Here is a 26,065-nt window from a genome sequence, read left to right on the forward strand (position 1 = left end):
AAATAATAAACCTACGAAAAAGTTCAGATCATAGACCAGGTTAAAAACAGAAGAAACAAAACAACAACTTGGAAACCGCGAAGGTCTTCTCGATCCCGAGTTGAATTCGTGACGTCATTTCAACATGGCTTCTCACGTCGTCAACAGTAAATAAAGTACCACTTCTTTGTTTTTAAACGGCATCGTAATCGTATTTACAGTTAGATTCGTCATTAGACACGTATATTTGTTTGAATCTATACCATTAATAACACTAGTTCACGTTTCCCCAACTTTGCAGTTCGAATAATTGAGGTGTCGTTTGCGAAACGCATCGGCTCTTGAGTCGGCTCTTTTAGGTGAACAAACTGGAAGCGATTACAGTTGCGGATTAAATTAATTTTAGTATTTCAAAGGTAAAGGGACATTTTAGGAAACATACCTACACATGGTTAATAGGAATAGCAAATGCTTTGCACGGTTTATTAAATATGTCAACGAGCCGTTTAGGTGATTCAAAGAATCGATTCTTTAATATTGAGCTGAGTCAAATTGAATAGACTCGGTTATTACTCAAGGAGTGGAAGTACCCGGTCCATTATGTGTGCAATACTTTTATAAATATTTATTAAGTCTCCTATAGTCGATTGGTGTGCATCTGTCTTGCATGAATACTAACTTATGATGTATATAAAATATGTCTATCACTTTTCACTATCAATTTTGTCATCCAGTATGGACCACTAGGTGGCAGTGTTAGCCAGGTTCAGTTTATAAAATTACCGCTACCTCATTTCCCATATTAATTATATTTAACTACAGAAAGACAGAATATCAGTACATTACTATAATATATATACTATATATATATATATATATATATATATATATATATATATATATATATATATATATATATATATATACACACACTATATTGCCAAAAGTTGGTCATAAGGATGGTATGTTCTTTTTGAGCTTTCCATTCTGTATTTCGTCACAATTTGCTCGTATAATTCCCTCCACTCTCCTGGGAAGATGTTCCCCTAGATTTTGTAGTCAAGTCAGGTACTGATGAAGGTGAGGAGGCCTGGGATGCATGTCAGTCTTCCAATTCCTACTATGTGGTGTGGTTCAGTGTGTGTTAGGTGTGAGATGATCAGCCACAACACTGGTGGTTTTGCAGGTGCAGCCTGTGGTGGAAATGACCACGGTGGAAGGTAGAGAGACCCTGGTGATCTTCTCAATCGTCCTCACTATCCGCTGTAGGGTCTTGCAATCAGAAATGGTGCAAATTCCAGGCTCAGGATGCTCAGCAGCTGCATTATACATGTAGGCATGTACATACAGTACATCATTTATAGTTATTGCAGTGTATTATCTAAGAATAAATCGATTTTATTCATACGGATGAATCAAATGTATTATTTTTACAACTCATGTTCAATAACCCCCCCAAGCCCACCATATTTAAATCACACAAACACACCTACATGCACGCATCACTGCACCTCCCTGCAGACCAATTAACACCTAGTTGTGTGACTATTAACACCTGGGCCCTGCTATATGCCAGGGTGATGTTGGCATGACCAGGGTGTGTATAAGCTCTTTGTGTTGTAGTTCACACACTCCCAGCGTGAATAAGGGATTAGCCTTTGAGAAAGATAAGAAGACTGTGTTGATTCCTTCCCCCGTTTCATTCTGCACGACGGAACACAAACGACGTACTTTTGTTCAGTAGGTCAGTAATGCAGCAATGTGTACACTACATGGATTAGAAAAAAAAATGTTCCTCAGGGGTCTCTTCCTCTTTCTACCTGGAACTCTGTTTGCTGTGTGGTTCTACATAAAACTTTTACCATTTCAAACGGTCAAACCTGAGAATGATATGTTCAGAATTCAGTCTCGAAGTTCTAGCTGGATGCTTTTCATTAAAAACAAGTGTAACTGTTGATATGTTGGTGATTTATTTAACATCTGGAAGGAGTCTCCAGTCTTACAGTGTAAAACTACAGTTCAGGGTGTGCCTTTAGAGGAAAATGTTTACCCCTATGGTGGATTTTAGCATCAGAATCAATTACCATGCACATTTCTGTTTTAAAAGAGAATTTTTTACTAGCAACGAAGAAAAGTTTCCTTGCTTATCAGTACAATTGCAGCTCCAGTGCAAAACTAATGATGCCTACCTAACTCCAAAGATTAAACATGTCTTGTTTTGAGGTAATGACAGAATAATTTGCATACATTTTTGTACAAGCATTTTATTTAGGCTTTAGATCAACCACGTGTGAGAAACGTTTCATCCAAGTGCTGACTGAGATTGAGTGCATTAAGCCACCAAATGATTAGATTATAAATCAAGAGATAAATGTGTCTTTTTTTTACTAGTGTTTTTCTGATCAATGATTCCTCAATGCTTATTCTTTACCAGGGCGGAAAATCGAATCTATTTCGCTTTGATTTCAACTCGGAAAGAATAAAATAAAGCGCAGATTGTAGCATCTTGAAAAAACCTGTGCACCAAACTGATCATTTAGTGAGAACTAATTTTGTGCTACAGAAAGATGATGCTGAGCTCACAGCATGTACGAGTTAACCAGGGTGTGGGACACGTTTGACCTTTAGACCTGTTTCGGAAGAGGAATGAGGGCGGCGATGATTGCCATGTCGCTGTCTCTAGGTTACGGTCGATGTGGCAGTGGGAAACGGGGCGCAGGCACAGCAGGTGGGAAGCGCTGGAGATGTCACTTGTGATCTTTGCCGCGTCCCCATAACGGGACAAAGGACAATTAGAGGCTTGTCATCACTTGTCGGAGGATAAACCGGGTCAGTGCTGGATCAGTGTGAAAGCATTTTGGCAAAGTTTTTCATTGGCTATTGTGGGAGGCGATAGCCATTAATTCAGCCGAAATAAACTTTACAACTTATATATTTTTTTGGGTAGTATAAAGGGCTGCAATGTGCATTATTAGATTTGGTTATGTAACCTATTTTGAGCCTTTAGTTATATTACACTGACCCAAGTGGCACAGTGTAGAAAGTCTGATGGTCTGAAGGCCTCTAAGCCATCGTCACAGAAAGACATGAACCGCCTTTAAGTTGCGTCCCTGCTCAAACTCAACTGATTCAACGTATCGCCTTATGATCAGGACTTTAGGTGTGTCAGTGTGAGGTTTCTCAACTCATACTCTGGGCACTCACAGCCCTCCAGAGGTGAAACCTTTCCCCAACAAACCCGTTGATTGGTTCAGTTTATCAGTTAATCACCAAAATCACAGTGAGTGAAAGGTCAGTTGGAAAAACCTTAACCGTCTCAAATCACTTATTTATGCAGTATTTTGGATTTTTTTGAGAATAGCTTTGGTGTAGTGTATATAAATGCAAGGTTTGTAGTAGATAAGAGATTTTCCAGAGAGCTTTGGATTCAAATAAAAAAACAACAGTACAGCAAACGTTGTTGGTTAGGTAACTGAAGTGATTCGTATTGAACCAGTGTTACCAACTTTCTTGGCTTTTCTAGGACTTTTGAGCTTGATAAATCTACTTTTCAAGCGGATATTAGCAAATATCCATATTTATGTTACTAATAACCAATTACTGTTCACAATTTTTAACTAACAACCAACCACTGATCATCGTTTTTGTTCTAACATCCAATCACTGATCACAATTATTATTATTATTACTTTTTTTTTTTTTTTTTTTACTAAAGTGAACAACCAATCACAGATCACAATTTTACCAATAACCAATAACAGATCACAATTTTAACAAAAACCAATCACAGATCACCATTTTAACAATAACCAATCACTAATCGCCATTTTTACCAATAACCAATCACAGATTACAATTTTAACAATAACCAATCACATATCATTATTTTTACTAACATTTCAAATCCCTGATCAAAAATAGTTGAACATTTAACAATGGTCAATCTCTGAACAACATTTTTACCCATGACCAATCATTGAACATTATTTGTAGGTATGACCAATCATTAAACATCATTTAATTTTTGCCAACAACTAATCGCTGCTCACCATTTAAACAACTAATCACTGGACACATTTATCGATTTCCAATCACTAAACACCATTGTTTTGTTGAAATATTAAGTGTTTTAGTAGCAAGTTAATTTGTAGCTGTATCTTTCATGTCCATCTCCCAACTACCCACTAACACTTCTTTATGTCTGTGTTTCGATTAAATATATAATATTTAGTAATTTTTTTAAACGACAGGTTAGATTCTATTTAATAAATATATACTTGATAGTTTATTTATCGTGCGACGAGAAAAAGCGTACTTCTTTCGTTTTTAAAAACATCTTTGCATACACTAATTTACAGCTTTTTCCAACTCAAGTCAACTCAAGTCGAGTCAAGTCAAGTCATATTCCCAGAATAGCCATTTCAAGTTAGCTCTAAACTATTTACCTCAGATGTTTTTTTTTAATCATCAAATTCTGAATAAATCAGCATTTAAATGCAATTGCCTGTTCATGTATTTATTCTACAGTATGTTGTACATACCATACCTCTGGTTCAAGTCTACATAGAACATACTTTTAAGTATGATGTCGTAGAATATGATTTAAGACGGAGCACTAAAGTTGAACACCCCTGCTCTAACCAAATGTGTCTTAACAGTTACTTTCCCTTCCTGGAGAGTTTAGTGCCAGCACCTTTTAAAAATCTGATCGCATGTGACATAGGTAAGCAAGGTCTTTAGGGGCCTCTAAACATTAGAGCAGGTTGTGTTCAAAGTGAACTCTGCAGGGTAGAAGGTGTCCTGCAGTCAGCGCCGAAACTAAAACACATGGACTATGGAACAGGGGCGTTTGGGTCTCGTAGGGGAAGGGGAAAGGCCACGAGGGTTTGAGACACAAAATTACTATGTTACAAAACAAAACCCAGACCGTCCATTGGGTCGAACTTCTTTAATCCCAGATCAGTTCATCATTGAAACCCATATGTGTACAAATGTTTAAGAGCGTACACTGTAGATATTACTGTATACACAGAATGTATTCATTACCTCATATATCTTGACTTGTCATTACCTTAAAAGTAACAACACTTTATAAACGAAAGCCGTACAGGTAGATAGAATTATCCTTAGTTTATTATATACAATGGGTCATGTCATTTCACTGCTTATTACAGTTTACATGTTCGCATCGCCTGTAAGGATCAAATGTGGCAGTGCAATCTTGAAACATTCACAATTAGATTTATTTGCTGTTATAGTAACCTCCACTTTTCTGGGAATATGTTTCATTAGATTTTAGCGTACTTAATCAGCTACAAATGTTTTGGTAAAATCAGGTGCGCTCCGACCCCAGCTTCCGAGCAGGCTGGGATATGTGTATATGTATATGTATATGTGACAAATAAATGATATTAATTTCTTTTATTCTATTCTGTACTGATGTAGGTGAGGTGAGGAGGCCTGGGGTGCAGTCAGCATTCACATTTATCCCAAATTTGTTCAGTAGGGTTGAGGTCAGAGCTCTATAGCAGGCCACTCAAGATCTTTTACTCCAACCCATGAAAAGCAGATCTTCATGGCGCTGGCTTTGTGCACAGGATCATTCTCATGTTTGAACAGATTTGGGTCTCCCAAAGGGGGGAAATGTCATGCTACCACACCCAGGGACATCCTATAAAATTGTGTGTTTCTAATTTTAATGTCCCAATACTTTTGCCATGTACTCAATAGGATAATAAATATCTCCTGCTTACAAGGAGTAACCTGGATTACTTAAGTGAGTGTAAGGTATCAAGGATATTATATTCTGCCCATTGCCATTTTGCATAATCGTTTAATCAGTCACTTTTGGATAAAAGAATAATAGAGAATCAGAGCTGGAGGTAGCAGAGCTGAAGATGTTGAGATTTTCATTGGAAGTCACGACGATGGAAAGGTTAAGGAACAGGTTTTGTAGAGGGACAGCGCATGTAGGACGTGTTGGCAAAAAGTGAGAGAGGCCCGATTGAGATGGTTTGGACATGTGCAGAGGAGGGACATGGGGTATATCGGTAGGAGAATGCTGAGGTAGTTGGTTTGAAAGAGGCAGATGTAGAGGACAGAGTAGTATGGAGACAGATGATCCGCTGTGGCGCCCCCTGATGGGAGCAGCCGAAAGAAGAAGATTTGCAAGTGGCCTTCACAGAGCTCTAAAAAAATTTACATACTTGTACATCAACTAAATTACAAGCCATAAACCTTTTCATTTGAAGTCAAGACTGCATGTAACTTCAGTTAGAGAATGTCAGTTGTCCTTTTAATAAAAAAGACGACTGTCAGTTGAACTATACATTGTCCATAGGCTGAAATACCAAACACACATACACATTCCTGACAAAATATATCAAGGTGGCAAAATATGCAGTACAACCCATCTTAAGTATTTCTATGGACATTTTGGTGACACTTCCAAACTTCTTACTGAAATAAATATAGGAATATGAACAGAACTCAGTAGACAAGTCGACAAACTGAAGTTGTGTTGTGTTTTAGCATTAAACACTTCTGCTTTTAACATGAGATTTTTTCATTAGCATGTTTCTCGTACACTCTATTACAGATTTAACCCCCTTCCCCCCTTCCACTCTTCTAGGAGGATTTTCTAATAGATTTCAGAATATGGCTTTGGGAACAATTGGGCCGATTTCAGCCACAGAAGGATTAATGAAGTCAGGAAGCCTGTGGTGCAGTCGATGTTACAGTTGATCTCAAAGGTGTTGAGTTGAGTTTAGGTCAGGGATCTGTGCAGGCCTCTATAGTTCTCACACTCCACACGCCTTGGTGAATCATGTCTTCATGTTTGGGCCTCATAGCTCTATTGAAATATAATGCAACTGTAGTATTACAACATTCAAAGGAAATTGTGTGCATCCATCAATTTGGGGAAGAACCCCATATGCGTGTGGAGTTTATATGTCCACATTATAACTGTGTGGTTTTAGATGTTTTTTAGGATTATTGGTGTTCACACTTTAGGAAATGTTTCTAATATAATAAAACATTTCTGTACTGCTAGAACTTTGACGTTGGATACCCATTTTGAGCATGTTGTGCTTTGTGTTCTGTGTGTGGTGGTAGCTTCGTGCCTTAGCTTAGGCATTGGACTTTGGTCATAAGTTTAAACCTCTACCACACCAAACTGCCTCTCTGGGGCCCCTGTAAGTTGCTCTGGATAAGGGTGTCTGCCAAATGGCGTAAACTTACAATGAAAAATGAAAAGTTTTTTTTACCAGTATGACCAACAGTCTAACGCGTATCTATCGATGTCATCATTTTATTGATCAAGGCTCCATATCTACATTCCTATTATGTCCAGGTTTTGTTGTTTCTTTCATCAATGTAACTTCCAATCACTGGTTATACTGCTTCCCCTCCTAGAATGCACTTTCTACAGATACACACATGGGATACACTTTTTATTGTAGTTATTTATTTTATTATGTAGCAGGTAGTGATTGAGCTGCAAAAAAATATTAATAATTTTTAGTGATGATTATTGTGTGTTATTTTTAATCAAACCCCCCACTCCACCCCCTTTTTTTTGACCCCACCCTCTTCCATCATTGATGAGGTCCACCCCTGAGGTGCAGCGCGCTCCTTAAAGTCTGCGCGCAACCAGAGGCGCATCGCGTGAGGACACGAGGGAAAGAACCCTGAAGAGTGAGAGACCAAACTTAGGAACTAATAAACCGATCGGAGCTGCTGCACGAGCTGAACTTCCAGCATGGCGAGGGTGAGATTGAGATTAAGACTGAGGTTGAGGTTGCTGGCGGTCTGGTGGTGGTGGTGTTGGTGGTGCTCGTGCGTCGCGCTGGTCGCCGCGAACTTCACGATGGAGAACGACCTGAGCTCGGCTTTCGTGCACCGTGCGCTGCGCAGCCAGGAGCGCCGCGAGGTGCAGCGGGAGATCCTGTCCGTACTCGGTTTACCCCGGCGCCCGCGACCTCACTCTCCGGAGCGGCGCACGGCGGCGCCTATGTACATGCTGGAGCTTTACAACGCGGCGCTCGAACCCGCCGCTTCCGGCTTCGGTCGCGCCGCCGCGCCGGTCCTGGCACCAGCACCGGCTCCGACCCGACGCGACCAGCGCTATCTCAGCGACGCCGACATGGTCATGAGCTTCGTCAACATGGGTGAGGATTATTATTATTATTGGTGTGTTGTTCTGATTGTTTGTTTATTTGTTTGCTCCGATTATTACGTCACAAATCTATTACGTATCGCATCTTCTAAAGGACGCACCTTTACGCACACTCATAATCCGATCCTCATAAACCCTGACATCAACTGTTATTGTCTCCTCGGGAGAAGAAGCATCGCCACACCCTCCTAACGACTGTTTTTGATAATATTGTGGGTGTTACTTTAAACATTTGGCTCTGGAAAACATGAAAACCCTTTAAAAAACAAAACGCTGCCATGCCTTGAGTTTATGATTCTTTGTTGCTCTTGTCTGGCAGCTGGTACTTATACCAGCTCTCTCCAGGATTACATGCAATTTCTAATAAGAAAACTTTTGGGGGCCTTCAAGAGTTAAATAAATATGAAATCACTGGACAATTGAGTGAAAACTCTTCAGGTGAGAGTAAAACGTCTCTGTAGGTCAGCGCGAAGCAGGTCGACATCTGCACTTAAGGCTTAAGCTCAAGTTTCATTAGGAAAGTAAACTACAACAGAAACCAGAAGACGTTGCCGTGCAGCCCTGTCTCCAAGAGCTGTTTCATGAGATGATATAGATCTGTTTGGATCCCAAAAGACATTCTGGTATGTCAATATACACTGTAATGGCTGGATTTCTTTCTTTTCTTTCTTTCTTTTTGCCTGACGGTTCACATGGCTGCTTTCTATTCCTCTTAGAAGGCTGTAAAACGAAGAATTTTTTTCTTTTGTCCAGAGCTAATGGTTTGCCGTTTCGAGAACTTCGAATCTGCTGTGAAGAGGGCTTTTCACACGGCTTAGTTTGGGGGGGGGGTGTAAAAATCTGAGAAGGCATTTTTGACCTCGAAGGAGTAAGATAAAGCTGTTAAGAGATAAAGACCAGTTTGGGAGACCCTCAAGTGTGTGTGTCTGTGTTTTTTAGGTATATGGAAAGAGTGGGAGAACGATGAGATAAACAGTGGCTGATGAAAGATTGTAATAATAATAGTAGTCTTCTTATTAGTCTCGGTATCCGGCTTTGCTTGTGAGCGATCGCAGGTTTCTGTGTGAATAATGAAGAAGGTCTGCAAGTATTCAAAGAGCTGTGGGCATGACCGGGGACTTCCCTGGACATTACTGAACTTATCAAACCTGAATTCTGCCTTTGTTTCGTTTGGAAGCTATAGCATTGCCTGTGTTTTGCTGTAGCGAGGGCGCATTCCTGTAGTGGACACGAGTCTCCTTCCCCTCTCAGTACTCCCTTCCTTTTATCCACAAGCTTTTTTTTTTTTTTTGTTTTTTTTTTGTTCAGTGGGAATTTCATGCCTCAGAGCAAAGAACTAAATGTTTCAGTCCAAATCTCCTCGATGGTGCACGGTGGCCTCTTGGAAAGTTCAGCTTTGTTTGCCGAGCCAGCTGTCACTTGTGTAATCCCTTCATAAAAAATAACATCTTACATTACTGTCGAGACACGGTTATGATGTGAGCTAAAAAGTCTTTAAAAAAAGGCCCAGCCTAAGTTCAGGATCGTTGTTTTTTTATTTTCCATGTTGGGCTGGTGATTGACAGGATAATTTCCTCCTCTTGTTGAGATGTGTGTTGAGGCAAGCAGGCCTGTGTTCAATCCGGGACCACCCTAAACGACTGTATTAAAGGTATTTCCTTCCCACACAGCCACAGCTACTAGAGAAAAAAGTCGAGAGAGTAGATTTCGAGCCTCTAGTTTAAATCATTTGAATTATATTTTCAATGCAAATTCTTTTTAAAATCAAATAGACTGAGACAAATATAGACTGTAGTAGAATGGTGAAAGCTGTAATGCACTGAATAGGTCGAGTCGGAAGAAAATAATAAAATCTCCCCATAGATATTGCTGTCAAACAAAGTCAGATAGGACCCGTGAAGTTCAGACTCCATCCTGCACACCAGCTGCAGAGCCTTGTCGAGGCTTCTGCTTGGAACCGGTCGGCTTTCAATTTTTTTTCCCAGCTTGTGTTTTACCTGGGAATGTGCCATGGATTGCTACAGATGTGTCTAAGAGGTCTTGTTTTTTTTCTCAGCAAGAGCCAGCTGTTCCCTGGAATGGAAAGGCCGTCCACAATCTGTTCTTCCTTACGTTAACATGCCGATGCCTCTTCAGCATGAGCCTGCTTGGTTTGTTCCAAGTAATGAATGGTTAAGGCTTGAGTTACCAGGTGGCCTTAAAACTTTTTTTTTTTTTTTTTGTTAATTTCGTTTTTCGCTTGTATAAACTTCAGCGACATTGTTTTCACTCTGGAGATTTGCTACATGTGAGATCAGGTTACTCTCTTCCATTTCAGACCTTTTCTCCTCACACAGTCCCGCTTTCTTTTTAGTTTAACAACAGCAACGAAAAGAAAAAATGTTGATTATATTTCAAAGCCACTTATTTATGATTTACTTCTGTCTTAAGAGAGGAAGAGAAGACGAGCATAAGCACCTGAAGCTGTTTTGCAATTGTTTATCCCCCCTAATAAAGAAAAATGTTACACAGAGAATCCCTGCAGCTCACTGTAATTCTGCAGAGAAGCAGTCATGCTCCAAATGTTTACACTGATAAGCCAGCTTGGCCAAGTAACACTGAAATCCAATTATTCTTCAGCCTCTGATTCTCAGAAACCAAATCCAATTTTTTATAGTGTTTTTAGTTGTTAGTTTAAAACATTCTGGAAAGAGTTTGAGTGCATCTTTTTTTAAATTTTTTTTATTACTTCCCATAATACAATTTAACGAATCAGGTGTGGAAAATGGGTTTTTTTTCTTTAAAGCAGTGGTGATTGATCAAAACCCAGTGACAAACTCCAAGACTGCAGATTGGAAAACATTTCCACAATACCACAGATTCAACCAAACCCCCACACCCCCCACACCCCCCGCCAACCAAAAGGCTGTATAATGTCCTACGAAGGCAACTTACAAAATATTTTCCATCTTATTTGCATCAAATGGCAATTAAAAGCCACAGGAAGAAATTTGGTGATTGTTTTTTTTGATCATACAGAGCATCTTCCTTTTATTTATTTATTTATTTATTTATTTATTTTTATTCAATCAGAGATTCTAAATTAATTTTCAAATTTCTAAAATGAGTTCAAATTCCAGTGCTGCCACTGCTGGGCCCTTGGGCGAGGCCCTAAATCCCCAACTGCTCAGTTGTATAAATGAGATTATTAAGTGCAGTTACCAAATAATGAAAAATGTAAAGTCAGAACTTCGGGCTAAAAAGTCAACCCAGTGTATACGAACTTCAAGGCGAAGGCAAAAAAACAAAACATGGATGCTTCCAAGGTCATCTTTTGTTAGCATCAGTCTAACCACCTCACTGTGATGTGGATCCTCAAAACAAAGTTTTACGTTGATGTTATGGCTGATGTTATGGCTTAATAGAAGTGATTATGACTCTTTTTTTATATATATATATATATATAACATGGCACGTTTAAAAAGGAAGAAATGCTGTTGTTTACTGTTGAAGCCATGTTGCTTGGATGTCTTGTTTTGAACTAGTGAGGAGTTCAGAGTTTCATAGAAGGAATTTGAAGTATGTTTTATGTTTTTATTTTTATCTTCAATTTATCTTTGTCTGAGATCGACTTCATAGTTTGCAATCGAAAGCATCTTTTATGCCCCGCGTCCTTTCCCCTTCAGTGAAATGTTTCAGTGAAGTGTTTCAGTGTCGTATCAGGAAACGGCAGGAAAAAAAAGACAGTTTTTAAAGGTGTATCCTGTATCACGGTAGGAAGGAACATCAACACCTCTGGAATTGTACGGTTAAGTTAATTTGAACTTTTGAATATGATGCTCGCTCTACCGTTTAACGGTGAGCACGTGAAATCGCATGACGTCTGCTTGTACCGAAACGAACACTGGAAACAGTTTAAGCTCGAGCTACAAGGTGTGCTGGAGCCCCGCTGTTATAATTGTTGAGCGCTGATGTTAATTAGTGTGTTTACCCTGCACTGTAATTTCTCATCGTATCAACCTATGGGCTTGGAGCAAAGTGTTGAAATGTGTGTGTGTGTGTGTGTGTGTGTGGAGCAGTTTGCATATCTGAACGCTGATCTTTGTGCCTAATGGCCTTAAACATAAACACAGCAAACCCTTACAAGCAATTATTGCCTCCACAAAATGCCGGTGCTTTTCTTTCCAGTGTTCAATTGCGGTCAAATAAATGACTCTCTGCCTTCAGTATGCGCTCGGCTTAGAGAGAGCTTATTCCTCCCTCCTCCTCCTCTCTTTTTCACTCACGGCTGGCCACGCATGTTCATTATTGCACGATGATGGAAACAATTTGAGCACGTGCACTGTGGCCGCTCTGTAGGCTATGATGTCATACGTGGCATGCAGGATGTGTGTAAAAAGCAGCAGTAATCATGGTTGTCATCGTTATTGACTGACCCCCACCAGCACACACACACACACACACACACACACACACTTAAGGCCTTTTTCCTTTCACAAAGCACCGGAACCTGGCACCAGAAAACTCGAACTGTGCTTTTTCCATCAGTAACCAGTCCTACGTTTTAATGGTTTTTGGTACCTGTTCAAGATTCTCCAAGAGGAACTTACGGTTTTGTTGCTGATCATACATGACACCAAAAATACACAGAACTACTGCTTCAGCACGGATGCGGTACTGGTACTGGTACTCAAAGCGTTCCCTATTTAAGATGCGCTCCTCCGCCAACCAAGTATGCTTGCGTCCAGAACAAAAATTCAGCTGGTCTGGAACCAGGAGCAAGTGATGTCAAGAATTACGGTGTAGTGGGTATTTTTTTTTTTTTTTTTTTACAACAGTTCCCCAAAACAGATTTCACATAAGCATCAGCTTTATGAAGAGTAAAAAAGACAAAAAAAGGGAAATCATGGACAAAGTCATGATGCCAGCATTTATTTTCTTCTGCGTGTAAAGAATTGAGCACTCGTGGCTGTTGTAGGACAGTACGGTCTGACATGAAACACTTTCCAATAGTAGTGCACGCTGGTGTGTTTCCTTCCTTTCATACCACAGCATCTTGACAGTTTTAACAGTAACTTTTTATTCCCTTTAAATCTATTTATACTTCTATGGAACGTCTATAAAACAAGTCAGTTCCTGTTATCACTTATATTATAGCGGTTATAAACAATCTCCTCAATTGTCTCATGAAGTTAATTCGATTGAACGCAGGTTGTCACGTAGCCCAGAAACTGTAAAGCGCAACATTCGATACAAAGAACTGACACTGGAGGCAAAGTATGCATCTTTCTGGGAAAAAAAATAGATCAGTAGATAGATCAGAAAGTCAGGGGCCCAAGGTCATTACAAGCATTCGAGTCTCCGATTAGATTGTTGGCGAATGATCTAGAACCACAACCTTCAGTTGCCTCGACTTGCGTCCATCTCTTTTGTTTTTCGAACGCGCTAGGTGTTTCACCTTTTGCACCAGAAAAGCGGGGCATGCTTTCTTTTTCCCTCCCATGGATAAATGGATTGTGTAGCACTGAGAAAACAGCTTCCCAGAAACCTCCAGGAAAGGTTGAGCTTGTGCCACATGCTGGAAACTCTGAGAAGATCTCAGCTAGCCCGGGGTGGGGACGACGCTCGGCCAACATCTGCCAAAGGTTCATTCTGAAATCATGGATTTTCCTCAACAAAGTCACTTACTCACATAAACTGGAGGGTATTTTTTTCTACTCTTCATTGAGTAGTTTTTCCTGCTTTATAGGGTGTGTGGATAAACACACTCATAAAATGTCATCCTGTTGACTAAATGTGACAAACATCACGGCCTCTCCTTGTGCACCTCCTCCTTCTCTACAGCGGGAAAGCGGAGAAAAGGATTCATCCAGTCATGATGTTGCTATAGATATCGCTTACCATGTTTCATGACGGTAAACAGTTTTTTTCGAATGAAGACGAACGAGTGTGTTCAATCTCAGCCTCGTGTAGGAACAGTGAGGAAAATATAAACTAATGTAATTAGTTGAGTAGCTGAGGGCAGAGGGAACTTAATCCAGTTCCTTTTGCTTTGATGCCTCAGAGAATTTGGCTCAAATCGGGACGGGGCACGCTGTCGGAGACCTTTTTGAGGAAGTCGTTTTTTTTGCACTTTCACGAACGAGAGCAGGATGTTGGAGCGGAGTGCAGCCGAGGTCACTGACGGATTAGCAAGGGATATAAAGGCCATAAGGGCTACTACTTACGAGTCCCAAGTAACATGTGTACGATGCATGTGCGTTAATCCGTGTGTGCGTGAGGGGTAGAAAGGAAAAGAGTGTGTGTGTGTGTACATGTGTCTGTGCATATGGGGCACCACTAGTTTCCGGGCCAGGCCTTTTACAGAGCTTTTCTTGTGGTCACACATGTGTGTGATTTGAATCCGTAGCCAGGCTCAGTAACCCCCCCCCCCCCCCCCCAACCACCACCACCACCACCCCTCCCAAACTATGTTCCCATAATTCATGTGTGCCTGAGATCCGGCTTATGGAAGCAAACGTTTCTTTTTTGGCCGCAGTGATGTGGGCGCACCAATCAAGCACTAGTCCTGTGTGCGATTGCTCAGCCGTTCTGACACTGTGCAGTCTTTCTTTTTACGAGAGGACTTCTGTTCATAGTTGAGTGTGTGTGTGTGAGAGAGACGTGCGGTTTGGCCTAGATATTCAAAACGAAGCGAGGACACACAGATGAGCGATTCGCGCCAAATGAGACAATTACGACTGCGGGCGAAAGAAGCGAGCACTTCGTTCCCACTTCCACAGTTATACCCCACCCCCCCACCCCTCCCCTCCTCCACTGAACTAGGAGTGGAGGTCGTCTAGCTGAATATCACCAGTTGATGCAGGCTTCTTTGGCCCGGCACTTTAAAAACCCGTGTTTACGAAAGCTTGTTTTATACTAGAGGCATCGCAGAAGGACCAGCAAACCAGAATCTTTCCATGACGTTTTGTTTTTACAAAAGCGGCGAGTCCAAGACGTTGCAGGCATTCTGTTTTGTACATGGTGCGACGGCCATGATGCTAATACATACAGCAAAAAGTGGGAGCGTTGTGTAAATAAGATATCCGTGTTACATCAGATTCACACACGTAACAGCTAATTCTCGGTCTCGACGAAGATCCGCAGAGTTGCAGTATTTCTTCTACCTGCTGAAACGTCGTCTCATCACTTCTGTTATTGCATTTTTTTCCTGCTCCGGATGGATTTATCTTAAATTGATCTGAAGTTTTGGTGAAATTAATTTGGTAAAATTTTTTTGATATTAAATAACCTCATATTTAGGATTGATCAACAGTAAACTTAAGAGATGTGTTTGCTTGTTGTATATAATATGTATATTGTTGGTAGAACTCTATATTCTTTCCCTTTCAGGAAATGATTCAAATAGAAAAATAAATCAATTGATCCAAACAACCCCTAAGGAAGTAGCTTATAAGGTCCATTGGTATAAAAAAGCATATCCTGTTGAAAATTTTCCACAGCACAAAAAAGTCATTTCCCTCTGGTTCCTTACAATGCGTTTAAATCCCAGGAAAGGTTCCAGGTGGCCCACAACAAGTAACGACCCAAATGTGCTTTCTTGAAGACTGTAATTTTAAAAGATCAAAAGCCATTTGCTTTTATACACTTTTTAAAAAGTGTATCAATGACTGAGTTTGTCTCTCTGGATCAGGTTCCATGTAGAACTAGAACTACCATGTGGTTCCATGAAGAACCCAAGAACATTGACTTTAAAGACAATGAGAAAATTCGAGCACTTCAAAGTACCATTTTCATTCAAATATGAATTTACATTTTGAACAGAGCACACTTGGGAACCTTGAAGTTGAGCCCTCGAGGAATAAATGATAAGGTTTTATGTTTTTGTAGTTTAGCATGAATGGTAGTTTTGTAGTTTCTGACTGAAAAGATTCACATCTTCAAATGAAGCTTTAAACAAAGCATTTAAAAACTCCAAATTCCATTAAAAGAATATTACTTTAAACATTTGACACGCCTCCAATGCTTGTTAAAAGAATGCCACCTTTGTTTGTACATGGTGAACTGATGTGTATGTATGTGTGTGTGTGTGTGTGTGTGTGTGTGCGCGCGTGCATGTCCAATCCTAGTTGATCCTGAAGAAGGCCTGCACGTATTCCACCATTTCCACCGATTCGATCTGTCCCGCATTCCCGAAGGAGAAGCCGTGACTGCGGCAGAGTTCCGTGTCTACAAGGACTTTGTGCACGAGAGTCACGAAAATGACACGTTTCATGTCAGCGTGTATCAAGTGCTCCGGGAATACGATGACAGGTAACCACGCAGCTGTGGACTGAACTTTGTGTGTTTGTTTAGATTATATGAACCATGTTTGTGATGCTGTTTTTTCCCCCAGTTGGAGTTGTTTGTTTGTCTTATTCTTGTCCCGAATAGTCAGCCCAGTGTGCGCCGTCGGCCTGCAGCTGTGGTGCGTTAGAGTTTTATTAGAGTTTGGTGTGAAAGCCTGAGAGAAAGACTGGGTGAACTGTGCGAGATGAAACATGTGCTGCCTCCCACTCAGTCTGGGTCTGAAAACGCACACGCGTGCACATGCTGATGGGCCTGCCCGATGGTAGGTGTCCGGTGCCAGGTCTCCCACTGAATTCCTTGCGCTGATTTACAGCACAGCTGTTAGCACGCCGACCATTACAAAGCCATTACTGTCAGTTAGTGAGCTGCAGAGGCTTGAACAGGAGAGAAACTCCACTACCTCCTCCATCTCTACTCGCATGGTCTGTCTTTTTATCTCCAGCCATATCTCCTGTTTGATCCCAGTGCTCCTCCTGAGCAGCACGTTCTCAGTTCTCTCAGCCTCAGTGTTTAATATCCCTTTACTCACGCACACAAACACACATTCTCTCACTTCCCCCCCCACCCACCCACACACACACACACACACACACACACACACACACACACACACACACACACACACACACACACACACACACACACACACACACACACACACACACTTTACGTCAAGTCCACGCTCTTTATCACCCCTGGGGTAATGTGAATCATCGCTCGTACTCCTATTGTGATGCAGACGCGTCACGCAGACAGACGCCGTCTGCCCAGCGCCCCCCAGGGGGGATGAAACCTGACCCGCAAACATGCCATTTGCTCCTCAGATCAGCTTCAGTATCTCTCCTGAACCAGACAGGAATTTTAATCTGCGATAAGAGACATCCCGATTCAGGGAGGTTGATCTGGGACACGAGGCAGAGGGCAAGCTCTGGCCTGTCGACTTTTTGATTTTTGTGATGTTTTTTTATTTTGGTTATATTGTTGACAACACAAAGACATCACAGCTCATCAGACACACAAGTATCTACTAGTCACATATAAATCATGAAAGCTGCTAGTGATTAGAGTCTTTTGTTGTTTTGGGGAGAACCAGGATGTGGGTTGTGCGTGACATCAAGTCCTGAGACTTGTAGTTCTGCAAGACCGTTGTTTTCTGGTTACCCTAAGCAATATAAAATGAATAGACAATGTGATATTGGCAAAAGTTTGTAGACACCTGACCATCACTCTTTAAGGTTGTTTTTTCGACGGATCTTTATCTCCGTTTACTTTGCCTCCAACGGAACACATAGAGGTCAGATGTTGGTGAGGACGCTCTCACTATGTTTTAATCCCCACAGCCATGATCCAAAATCTAGTGGAAATCCTTTTCAGAAGATTGTTGGTTATTACAACCTGACAATGATAGTTGGTCCATATATTATATGAAATGTAGATGTGTATTTGTGATAATACAACTGGTGCAATGTATGTATGTATTTTTGGGGAAGTATATATGTGTGTGTTTGTGTATATAACATATTATACACACACACCCAGTCGTATGTGGTTCTTCCCCAAATTGCCTTTGAAACAGCAGAATTAAAATGTTTGCTTGGGTAGACCTCTCAGCTCAACCCTACTAAACACTTTAAGGATGAATTGGACAATAACTGCACCCCAGGCCTCCTCACCTCACCTACATCAGTCTCTGAATAAGCACAAATCTCTACACGCTCCAAAATCTGGTGGAACATCTTCCCAGAAAAGTGGAGGTTATTATAACAGCAAATGGGGACTAAATGTAGAATGGGATATTAAAATAGGACATGCCAATATTATGTTCAGGTTTATACATGTGTGTATATATACACATTATAATATATATAAATATATAAATAAAATTACACACACTGCCTGTCCAAAAAAAAGTCACCACCTGGGTTTTTGCAACGTGTTATATGTGTTCCTGGCAGGGATTCAGATCTGTTCTTGCTGGACTCACGGGTGATCTGGGCTGCAGAAGAGGGCTGGCTGGTTTTTGATCTCACAGCTACCAGTAACCACTGGATTTTGCACCCGGGTCAGAACCTTGGCCTGTTGCTTGTTCTGGAGAGTGCAAATGGTGTGTCAAAGCTCCTACTTCTTTCTTTTTTTCCACATTGTTTTTGCTCAATGGTTTTAATTGTTCTCCGTTTTCCACTACAGGTGATCGTATGAACCCCAGGGTTGCAGGGCTGGTGGGCAACCAAGGTCCCCAGAACAAACAGCCATTCATGGTGGCGTTCTTTAGAGCGACGGGCGTCCGTTTGCGTAGCGTCCGCTCGGCTCCAGGGCACAAGCAGAGGAACCAGAACCGACCAAAGACCCCGAAAAACTCGCCACCTTCCAGCCAGGAGGCTCTGAGGTTGGCAGAAGCTGCAGGTAGTGTATCTCGTGCTGGTCTGAATAAACATGAGTGGAGGTCCACATTTTTAAATCTTATTTAACATTTGATTTCCTTTTTTTTTTTTTTTTTGTACAGATAACGTTAGTGTGGACCCAAAACAGGGCTGCAAGAAACATGAGCTGTATGTCAGCTTCAGAGAACTTGGATGGCAGGTATAATGAAAGACATAAAAAATCTCCCTCTCTCTAAGAGAGGACAACTTGAGGACAACACATGTTCCACTTTATTTTTTCCCCCACCCTTTTTTAATTTTCTTGCTTTACATCATCGCTTTCCATCTCTCTCTGTGTATCCAGGACTGGATCATTGCCCCAGAAGGCTATGCTGCGTACTACTGCGAGGGCGAATGCGCCTTCCCTTTAAATTCCTACATGAACGCCACCAACCACGCCATTGTGCAGACGCTGGTAAGTTCGCAGCAGGGTTTCGTTAGACGATCTCTACAGCCAGAGCTACACGAAGTACTCTTACTTAATGAGTGCACAATATTTAAACTTTGAGTCGTCAAAAGGTGTTGATTTTCAATAATCACACGTTCATGTTGGTGGGCTTTTTCTTGAACGTTTCTATAGTAACATATTGCACAGGGCAGATGTTACACATATTACAAAATAATAGAGGTCTTGTCTATTCATTTTTAACCATTTAATATCATAGTGCAATAATTTATTTTGCCAAAACGTGCAACAACATGATACAAACATTATTGAGGAGAAAGGGCAAAAAATTATTCCTCATTTATCAAAATTAACTTTTCTCCCTGGCAGGTTCATTTCATAAACCCGGACTCGGTCCCAAAGCCATGCTGCGCCCCCACTCAGCTCCATGGCATCTCCGTGCTGTATTTCGACGACAGCTCCAACGTCATCCTGAAGAAATATCGCAACATGGTTGTTAGAGCGTGTGGCTGCCACTGACCGACAGACACGTACACTCTCGCACACAGAGGACAGAACAGGAGGAGATCGAACCGAGGCCGGCTGTGCCTTCAGGAATCATAAGTTTAGTAGGACTCGTTATTGGAGGGAAAAGTTGGACAACTATTGTTGGCTCACATTTTTTGAAGCGCATCACAACTGCAGCCGAAGTCAAGTAGGAGCTGCTTTCGTTATATGCTGTAAAACTGAGAATGGAAAAAAACAACAACCGTACAACTTTGATAAAACCAGCACACAACAAGATGTGTAAGATTAGATTTAGGCACACTTTTTCTTCGCCTTGAGTCACTGGAGACCAAAAAACAATATCAGTGTGATGAACGGTGGGAAATACTTTTCATATTTGAATCAAAATGACGTCAAAATTCCGAGCTGTTTTTTTCACCACATCAGATCTGAAGATTTACAAGTGTGTGATTTTATATATGCAGGTGGAGGTTTGGTGTGTGTCTGTGTGTGTCTGTGTGTGTCTGTGTGTGTCTGTGTGTGTCTGTGTGTGTGTCTGTGTGTGTCTGTGTGTGTCTGTGTGTGTCTGTGTGTGTCTGTGTGTGTCTGTGTGTGTGTGTGTGTGTTAACCCCCTTGTGGCAAAACCCTCATCCCACACACTGCATTTATCACACAGTGATACGAGTGTTCAGCATGTGTTAACTGCCGGCAACAGGACCATCACTTACTCCGTCCTCTCCTCTGAAGCGGGTCCAAAGCTGCGGGTGGCGGCCCGGACAGCAGCATGTGGTTCTCATCTGCGTTCTCTCTGTAGACCGGATGATAAAGCAGCTAAATAGAACTGTCTGGATAGGGACAGGTGCAATTGATTTTTATTTTATTCTTTTTTTTCTGCAGAGAACTGGAATTCTACAGCTGTTCTTGGTCATGCGAATGTTATTATACAACAATGCTTACTCGCGGTAATGAGGGAATACAACCTTCAAGTCCAGATGTTTTTGGAGAAATGGGAGATGGGAGTCTTTTAAAAACTTATATTCCCATTTGTCAAGTTGATCATCAAACGCATAACTACAGTCAGACGGGGATTGACTCTTTTATTGCACAAATCCAACAAATATTCTTGCCTTAGGACATGAAAAACATTTTTGGTTTGTTTTAGAAAATGACACAATTAATTATTTTATTCAACTGTTGCTATTATTATTATTATTATTATTAAATTTTTTTAAAGTTTTTTTTACAAAACACCTAAGTGCAATTTCATAGTAAGGTGATTCATAGAAAATATGACCCATCATCTTTTCACTGTGTAAGTGGCTGTACATAGTTATATTATAAAATAAACTTTGTTACTCTGTCGAACTGTTTGATATTATTGTACGTTTTGGATTTCTGGGGCTGAATTGTGTCTCTTTCTCAGTTTAGTCGGTTTCGTGCCCTCCGCACGATTCAGAAATCCGACATCATCGGCACCGGTTCCAGGCCGGGTCGACTCGGCAGGTGGAACAGGTACAGGTGATAGTGCCAGGCACACGTCCCCCAGGAACAGCTGTTGGCAGCGGAGGCAGCAGAGCTTAGAGGTTCTGTCTGGGCTGCAAGAAGACCAGCCACGGCCGCACACGAACAACGGGTACTCCTCACACACCTCCAGCGAGATCTGCGAAACACACCCAGGCTTTATTCTTACACTCGTTCAGTGTGGAACGCAAAGCATAAGGATACCGATTCACATTTCCTATAATGTTTTCGTGAATGAACAGTGAATGCCAGCTTGATTACATCATGTTGTTTAAAACAATGGGAACATCAGGGTAACAAACAATTTTCTCATTGATACTCAAAGGCTCACTCGTGGCACTTTTCTATTGAAGTGCCATGCTGCGGAAAGAGATAAGAGATTCTGTGGTCTAATGCTGGCTGATTATAAATACCCATAATAAATTTAGTCAGAAAACTTGCCTACGTGTCAAGAATACAATACAGCGTTTGAAACCAAAATTAGTGACTTCCTCTGAGCATAACATTGCACAGACCAGTAACCCAAGTTTTGGATTTAACAAAGGTTTTTGGTCCTATAAATAAAAGTTCTCTTTTCTCAGTTGCTTTGTTTTTTAATTTAAAACCCAATGGTGTGTAAAAGGACAGTAAAATCTTGCCTATCTTTGCTGATCTTGTTGGCTTTTCAACAATTAACCAATAGGATTATGTATGAAATATTCACTACTCTGCAACATCTAGACAAGGGGATGTGTGGACATATAATGTGTAGAATATATTGGGTATTTATTATATGGATTTCTTACATTTTTGTGCCAAGTCTAAGCTGGCATTAATGAAGACCAACATGTTTTCGAGTTATTAAGGTTAAGAAAAAAGTTCATTTAGACTAAACATTTATAATTATGGTTTATGAGGTGGGTTGTGATTTGAATCATTGCAACAACTTTGAAAAATCACCAACAGGTACAAAGTGTACCAGGCTGCACCTCACTGTCCACTGGAAGAAAAGCACTTTCGAGGACCTTTTGGAGAATCTAAATTAATGTTTCCAATGCTTTCCTAAAGATTTCTTAAAGGATTCTTCTCCAGTATTTGCACCATAACCATTGTTTTGTGTGTTTACCTTGGAATGGGGGTTATCATCAACCTCTACTTCCAAACACATCACTCCAGGTTTATCAGAGGACGTGATCTTCTTCACAGTGAATCTTGTCAGACTTAACTCTGGGCAGGACGCAGTACAGCATTCAAAATCCTCCAACTGTAAGTCCTCCACACGCTTTAGCCGTCCCCCATCGAGTTCGATCAGAGAGCCTTCAAAAAAGCGTGACAAAAGCTGAGAGGAAGGTAACACGAGTTCTCTCTGTTCTTGTCTCTCTGCTTTTTCACCCCTGGCCAGTAGAGGGTGCTCATTTCTCATTGTCACTTCAATCACTGAATTTAATTGCACATTGTTGCAAGACTGATGAATAACAGGAAACCGCTGGCACTGGAGATCTTCTGTTTTGGTGGCTCTTGCTTGTGATAAGTCCTTAAACTCTGAACAATATTTGTGTATGGAAAGATCTGTTCCAGACTCAGCGATGTGACCAGAACTCTGTCTCATTCCTTCTCTCAAATAGTTCCTCTTCCTTGTCTTTGAATCGGTTTTGGCGCTCTCATTCTGTAGTCTCTCATCCCACTGATCACCACTCCCCACATTAAGGAGAACCTTTTTGGTGTAATGAGATGCCAAAGACCGAGGTACAGGCTTTATGATTTTGGGCTTGCACTGATTCGAGACCCTTCCATAGTTTTTAAATAACAAATCTCTTTGTTCTGTGAGATGAAGGTAGCTCCAGTAGGCAGAAGCGCCATAAAAGTCATGGACGCTCATCGGATCGTTCCTGTTCTGGTTGGACACACCTAATAGCTGTTCACTGTTTTCACAATATGGACCCCATGAAGGGAATGGGGCTACAGTGTCACGTAATGGGTGTAAAAGAACTTGGTTTGAGGCGCAGCCAGCCTCAGTCCACAGTGGATGATACGTGGCTGCGGAATGAAGATCGATGTAGGAGACGGCTGCCGGTTCTCGTATTCTCCTTGGTCTCCTGAAAATATTCTGATTCCAGAAAGGAGATGGCGTCTTGAAAACCGGCTCGGCCGGAGCTTCGTTTGCGTCCACACCTGAATTCCTTTTCTTGGGTGGGAGGGATTTAGGAACGGGAGGAGGATCACTTAGGCCATTAGTTGCCATGTTGAGTCCGAGTATTCTAGCACTCTACTTTCAGATGGTGCTTTTTCACATGTTGCCACTAAGTCATGACTGTGTAACTGGCTGTATTTCTATTTGATTATAGACTAATACAATTTAGGGAAATTTATCCAGTCCAGATTTGAAAGGTTGTAGATTTCTTGGTTGACACATCAGTGGTCTTTGGTCGAAAATGGTCCGGCCTGTTAGAGAAACAAATATATGACATTTGATCAACATATAAAACATTTCAGATACAAAAGCATGTATGCACTTAGACTAGAACCTTGCCACAAGTACCAAATATCCTCAGAACCCCTTAGGAAACCCGTTTATTAAACGGTGTACATGCAGGATTCATACTTCTGATGTCTTTTTGGCTTTGCTATGGGTTCTCCACTTCAGTCCTAGATCCCGACTGCCCTACACTCTTGGAAAAAAGGTTTCCCAAGGATTCTTTGGATGGTTATCAGTCCAAGCTTTCTAAAGGGGGTTCTATTTGCAAGCTTTTCTGAAACAAAATACCTTCCCCAGAGGTTTCCCTAGGGCTACAAGCTGAAAAACTCTTCAGAGTGCTACTTTTCCAAAGTGTACACTGACTTTTAAGTTGCCTCTGACCTCATCAGACATGGTTCAGTTCCTGAGGGAGTTGATAATGAGCTGATGTATTGGTTGAGAGATAAACACACGGTGGCCCAGAGATTAAGGTTCTGTGCTAGTGACTGGACGACTGTGAAGTCAAATCCCATGAGTTCCAATGTTGAGCCCTTAACCCTCAATTGCTTAGCCGTACGCTTGGGTTGTATTCTGGATCACTTTTAAGTGGTTTTGGATAAAAGCATCTGCCAAATGAATAAATGTCGGTGTCCGGAACTGGAGAAAAGACATGAAACTTTGCAGATCGGTTTGCCTTGAGTGGAGCGCACATTCTAAAGGAAACATAGTGAATTATGTGGTTAGATGGCAATTATGCAGTGACGACTGTGGACCAATGACCAAAAAAAAAAAAAAAAAAAAAAACACCAAAGAGTGGTATATAAAATAGGACATTTTTTCTTCAGCATGCTGAATATCAAAGGCTAAAGGTTGGGTTTCTGAAATAGTCAGTGGAAATGAGTTATCAAAACTGAGACTCGCCAGTAACCAGGTTATATCGCTGCACATGAAACTCCCCACAGTGATCAGCAGTTGGCAGAAGCAAGTGCACTGTTAGGAAAGTAGCTCCCAAAACAAGTGCTTTTTTATAACACTTTCTGTGACTGCTTTCAATCCCCGACGTTCTATAATGTGATACTTGATTAAAGTCTGCAAATCTCAACCTCTAATCTTGTCTAAGAGCGTTACTATGGAAACAAAGTGCATATCGCAGTCTATACGAGGTTAAGAGTGAAATAACTGCAGCTCATGCTTGAAGGTTAAAATAATATGGCAGCAGGACACCTGTTAATTCAGGCGACGCCGTCTCTTGACTGAACTGTACCGGCTTGTATATTGTAGTGAAATGTATGTTTTCTATTAATAACAGCAAAAAAAAAAAAGGCTTGCGAAGTTATAAAACTAACCATACATTCAAAGGACGTTCCAATCTTTATGACTGAATGTGGCGTATTTATTAGTAGCCATTAAACTGAATTGGCTTGAACATGCACAGAAGCCACTTTTTGTTATTTATATGTAAATACGCAGTTTAAAAAATCCACAGTGACTTTTAGGTTGAAAGAAGACAACATTTTTCTAAGCGCTAATGAGCTCTGTTTTCTTATTGCAATAAGTAATCTTTATAATGTTTTTTAAATAATAGAGCCTGCGTTTTTTGTAATGGCATAAGGACATGTTATTTGATGGTCTGTAAGAGTTACTAAAATCTAAACTTTAGCCAAAACATTACCATTTTTGGATCTGTTACCAAGGTGATACACAAGCCACCTGAAAACCTTTAAATTTTTTTTTTCTTCACCTGAAACAATGTTCACGTGATCAAAATTCGGCCTCAACACAAGCCAATGGTAAAGGACGCCGGATGTGCGCTTTTTGCATTGCAGTGAATTCATCTGAATTTATATTTGCATGTCGTGTTGAATCGTAGAATATTGAATTCATTCCTTCTGTAGCAATTAAATAAGTTGCTCACTCGACCGTATTATAGCTAAACATCTATTCACTAGATATCTACTGAAAATTCCAAAGTCCATGGTCTTTCATGATGAACATTGATAATATTTTATATCTATAAATGAGCTGACACAGGGTGCATGTAACACACTGAAAGACTTCCATATGTTTGATGTTCTGTTTTTTTAATAAATGTGTGCTACTCCTGAATATTTCTCTCCATCTGTTTGATATAAAGGCAAAAGAAAAACCCTGTAGAATTTTTCTTCTCAGGAAACAGAGAGACAGCACAGACAAAGATTAAAGTTTGTTAAACATGATTTATAAATCAGATTACCACGCTTTGTAAGTAAGACCTTGTGTGTGTGTGTGTGTGTGTGTGTGTGTGTGTGTGTGTGTGTGTGTGTGTGTGTGT

The 26,065-nt window shown here is 40.9% G+C and overlaps 2 protein-coding genes across 3 annotated transcripts in view; one reads left to right on the forward strand and one right to left on the reverse strand.

Annotated features, from left to right (window-relative positions):
* The first annotated feature begins 4 nt into the window (after positions 1–4).
* bmp7a (bone morphogenetic protein 7a) lies at positions 5–21,164 on the forward strand. Of its 2 annotated transcripts, none has more exons than XM_083534234.1 (8): positions 5–146; positions 7,589–8,150; positions 16,267–16,450; positions 18,442–18,590; positions 18,674–18,889; positions 18,990–19,066; positions 19,211–19,321; positions 19,682–21,164. In XM_083534234.1, the coding sequence occupies exons 2-8, from the start codon at positions 7,742–7,744 to the stop codon at positions 19,829–19,831; spliced, it is 1,296 nt and encodes a 431-aa protein (XP_083390360.1). In that variant the 5' UTR covers positions 5–146; positions 7,589–7,741; the 3' UTR covers positions 19,832–21,164. The 2 variants fall into 2 exon arrangements, with proteins under 2 accessions (XP_083390360.1, XP_083390361.1); XM_083534235.1 differs by lacking the exon at positions 5–146 and adding an exon at positions 5,731–6,561 and having other exon boundaries at positions 6,960–8,150.
* Positions 20,669–26,065, reverse strand: part of LOC310721957 (uncharacterized protein) — a 6,567-nt gene continuing 1,170 nt past the window's right edge. The window contains exons 2-3 of the mRNA XM_083534227.1: positions 22,426–23,741; positions 20,669–21,459 (exon numbers count right to left, since the gene is read on the reverse strand). Of these exons, the coding sequence (XP_083390353.1) occupies positions 21,175–21,459; positions 22,426–23,541 (1,401 nt within the window). The 5' untranslated portion in view covers positions 23,542–23,741 and the 3' untranslated portion in view covers positions 20,669–21,174. The remainder of the gene's footprint in view (positions 21,460–22,425; positions 23,742–26,065) is intronic.

The sequence above is a fragment of the Silurus aristotelis genome (assembly GCF_946808225.1).
Source record: "Silurus aristotelis genome assembly, chromosome: 28".
Classification (NCBI taxonomy): Eukaryota; Metazoa; Chordata; class Actinopteri; order Siluriformes; family Siluridae; genus Silurus; species Silurus aristotelis.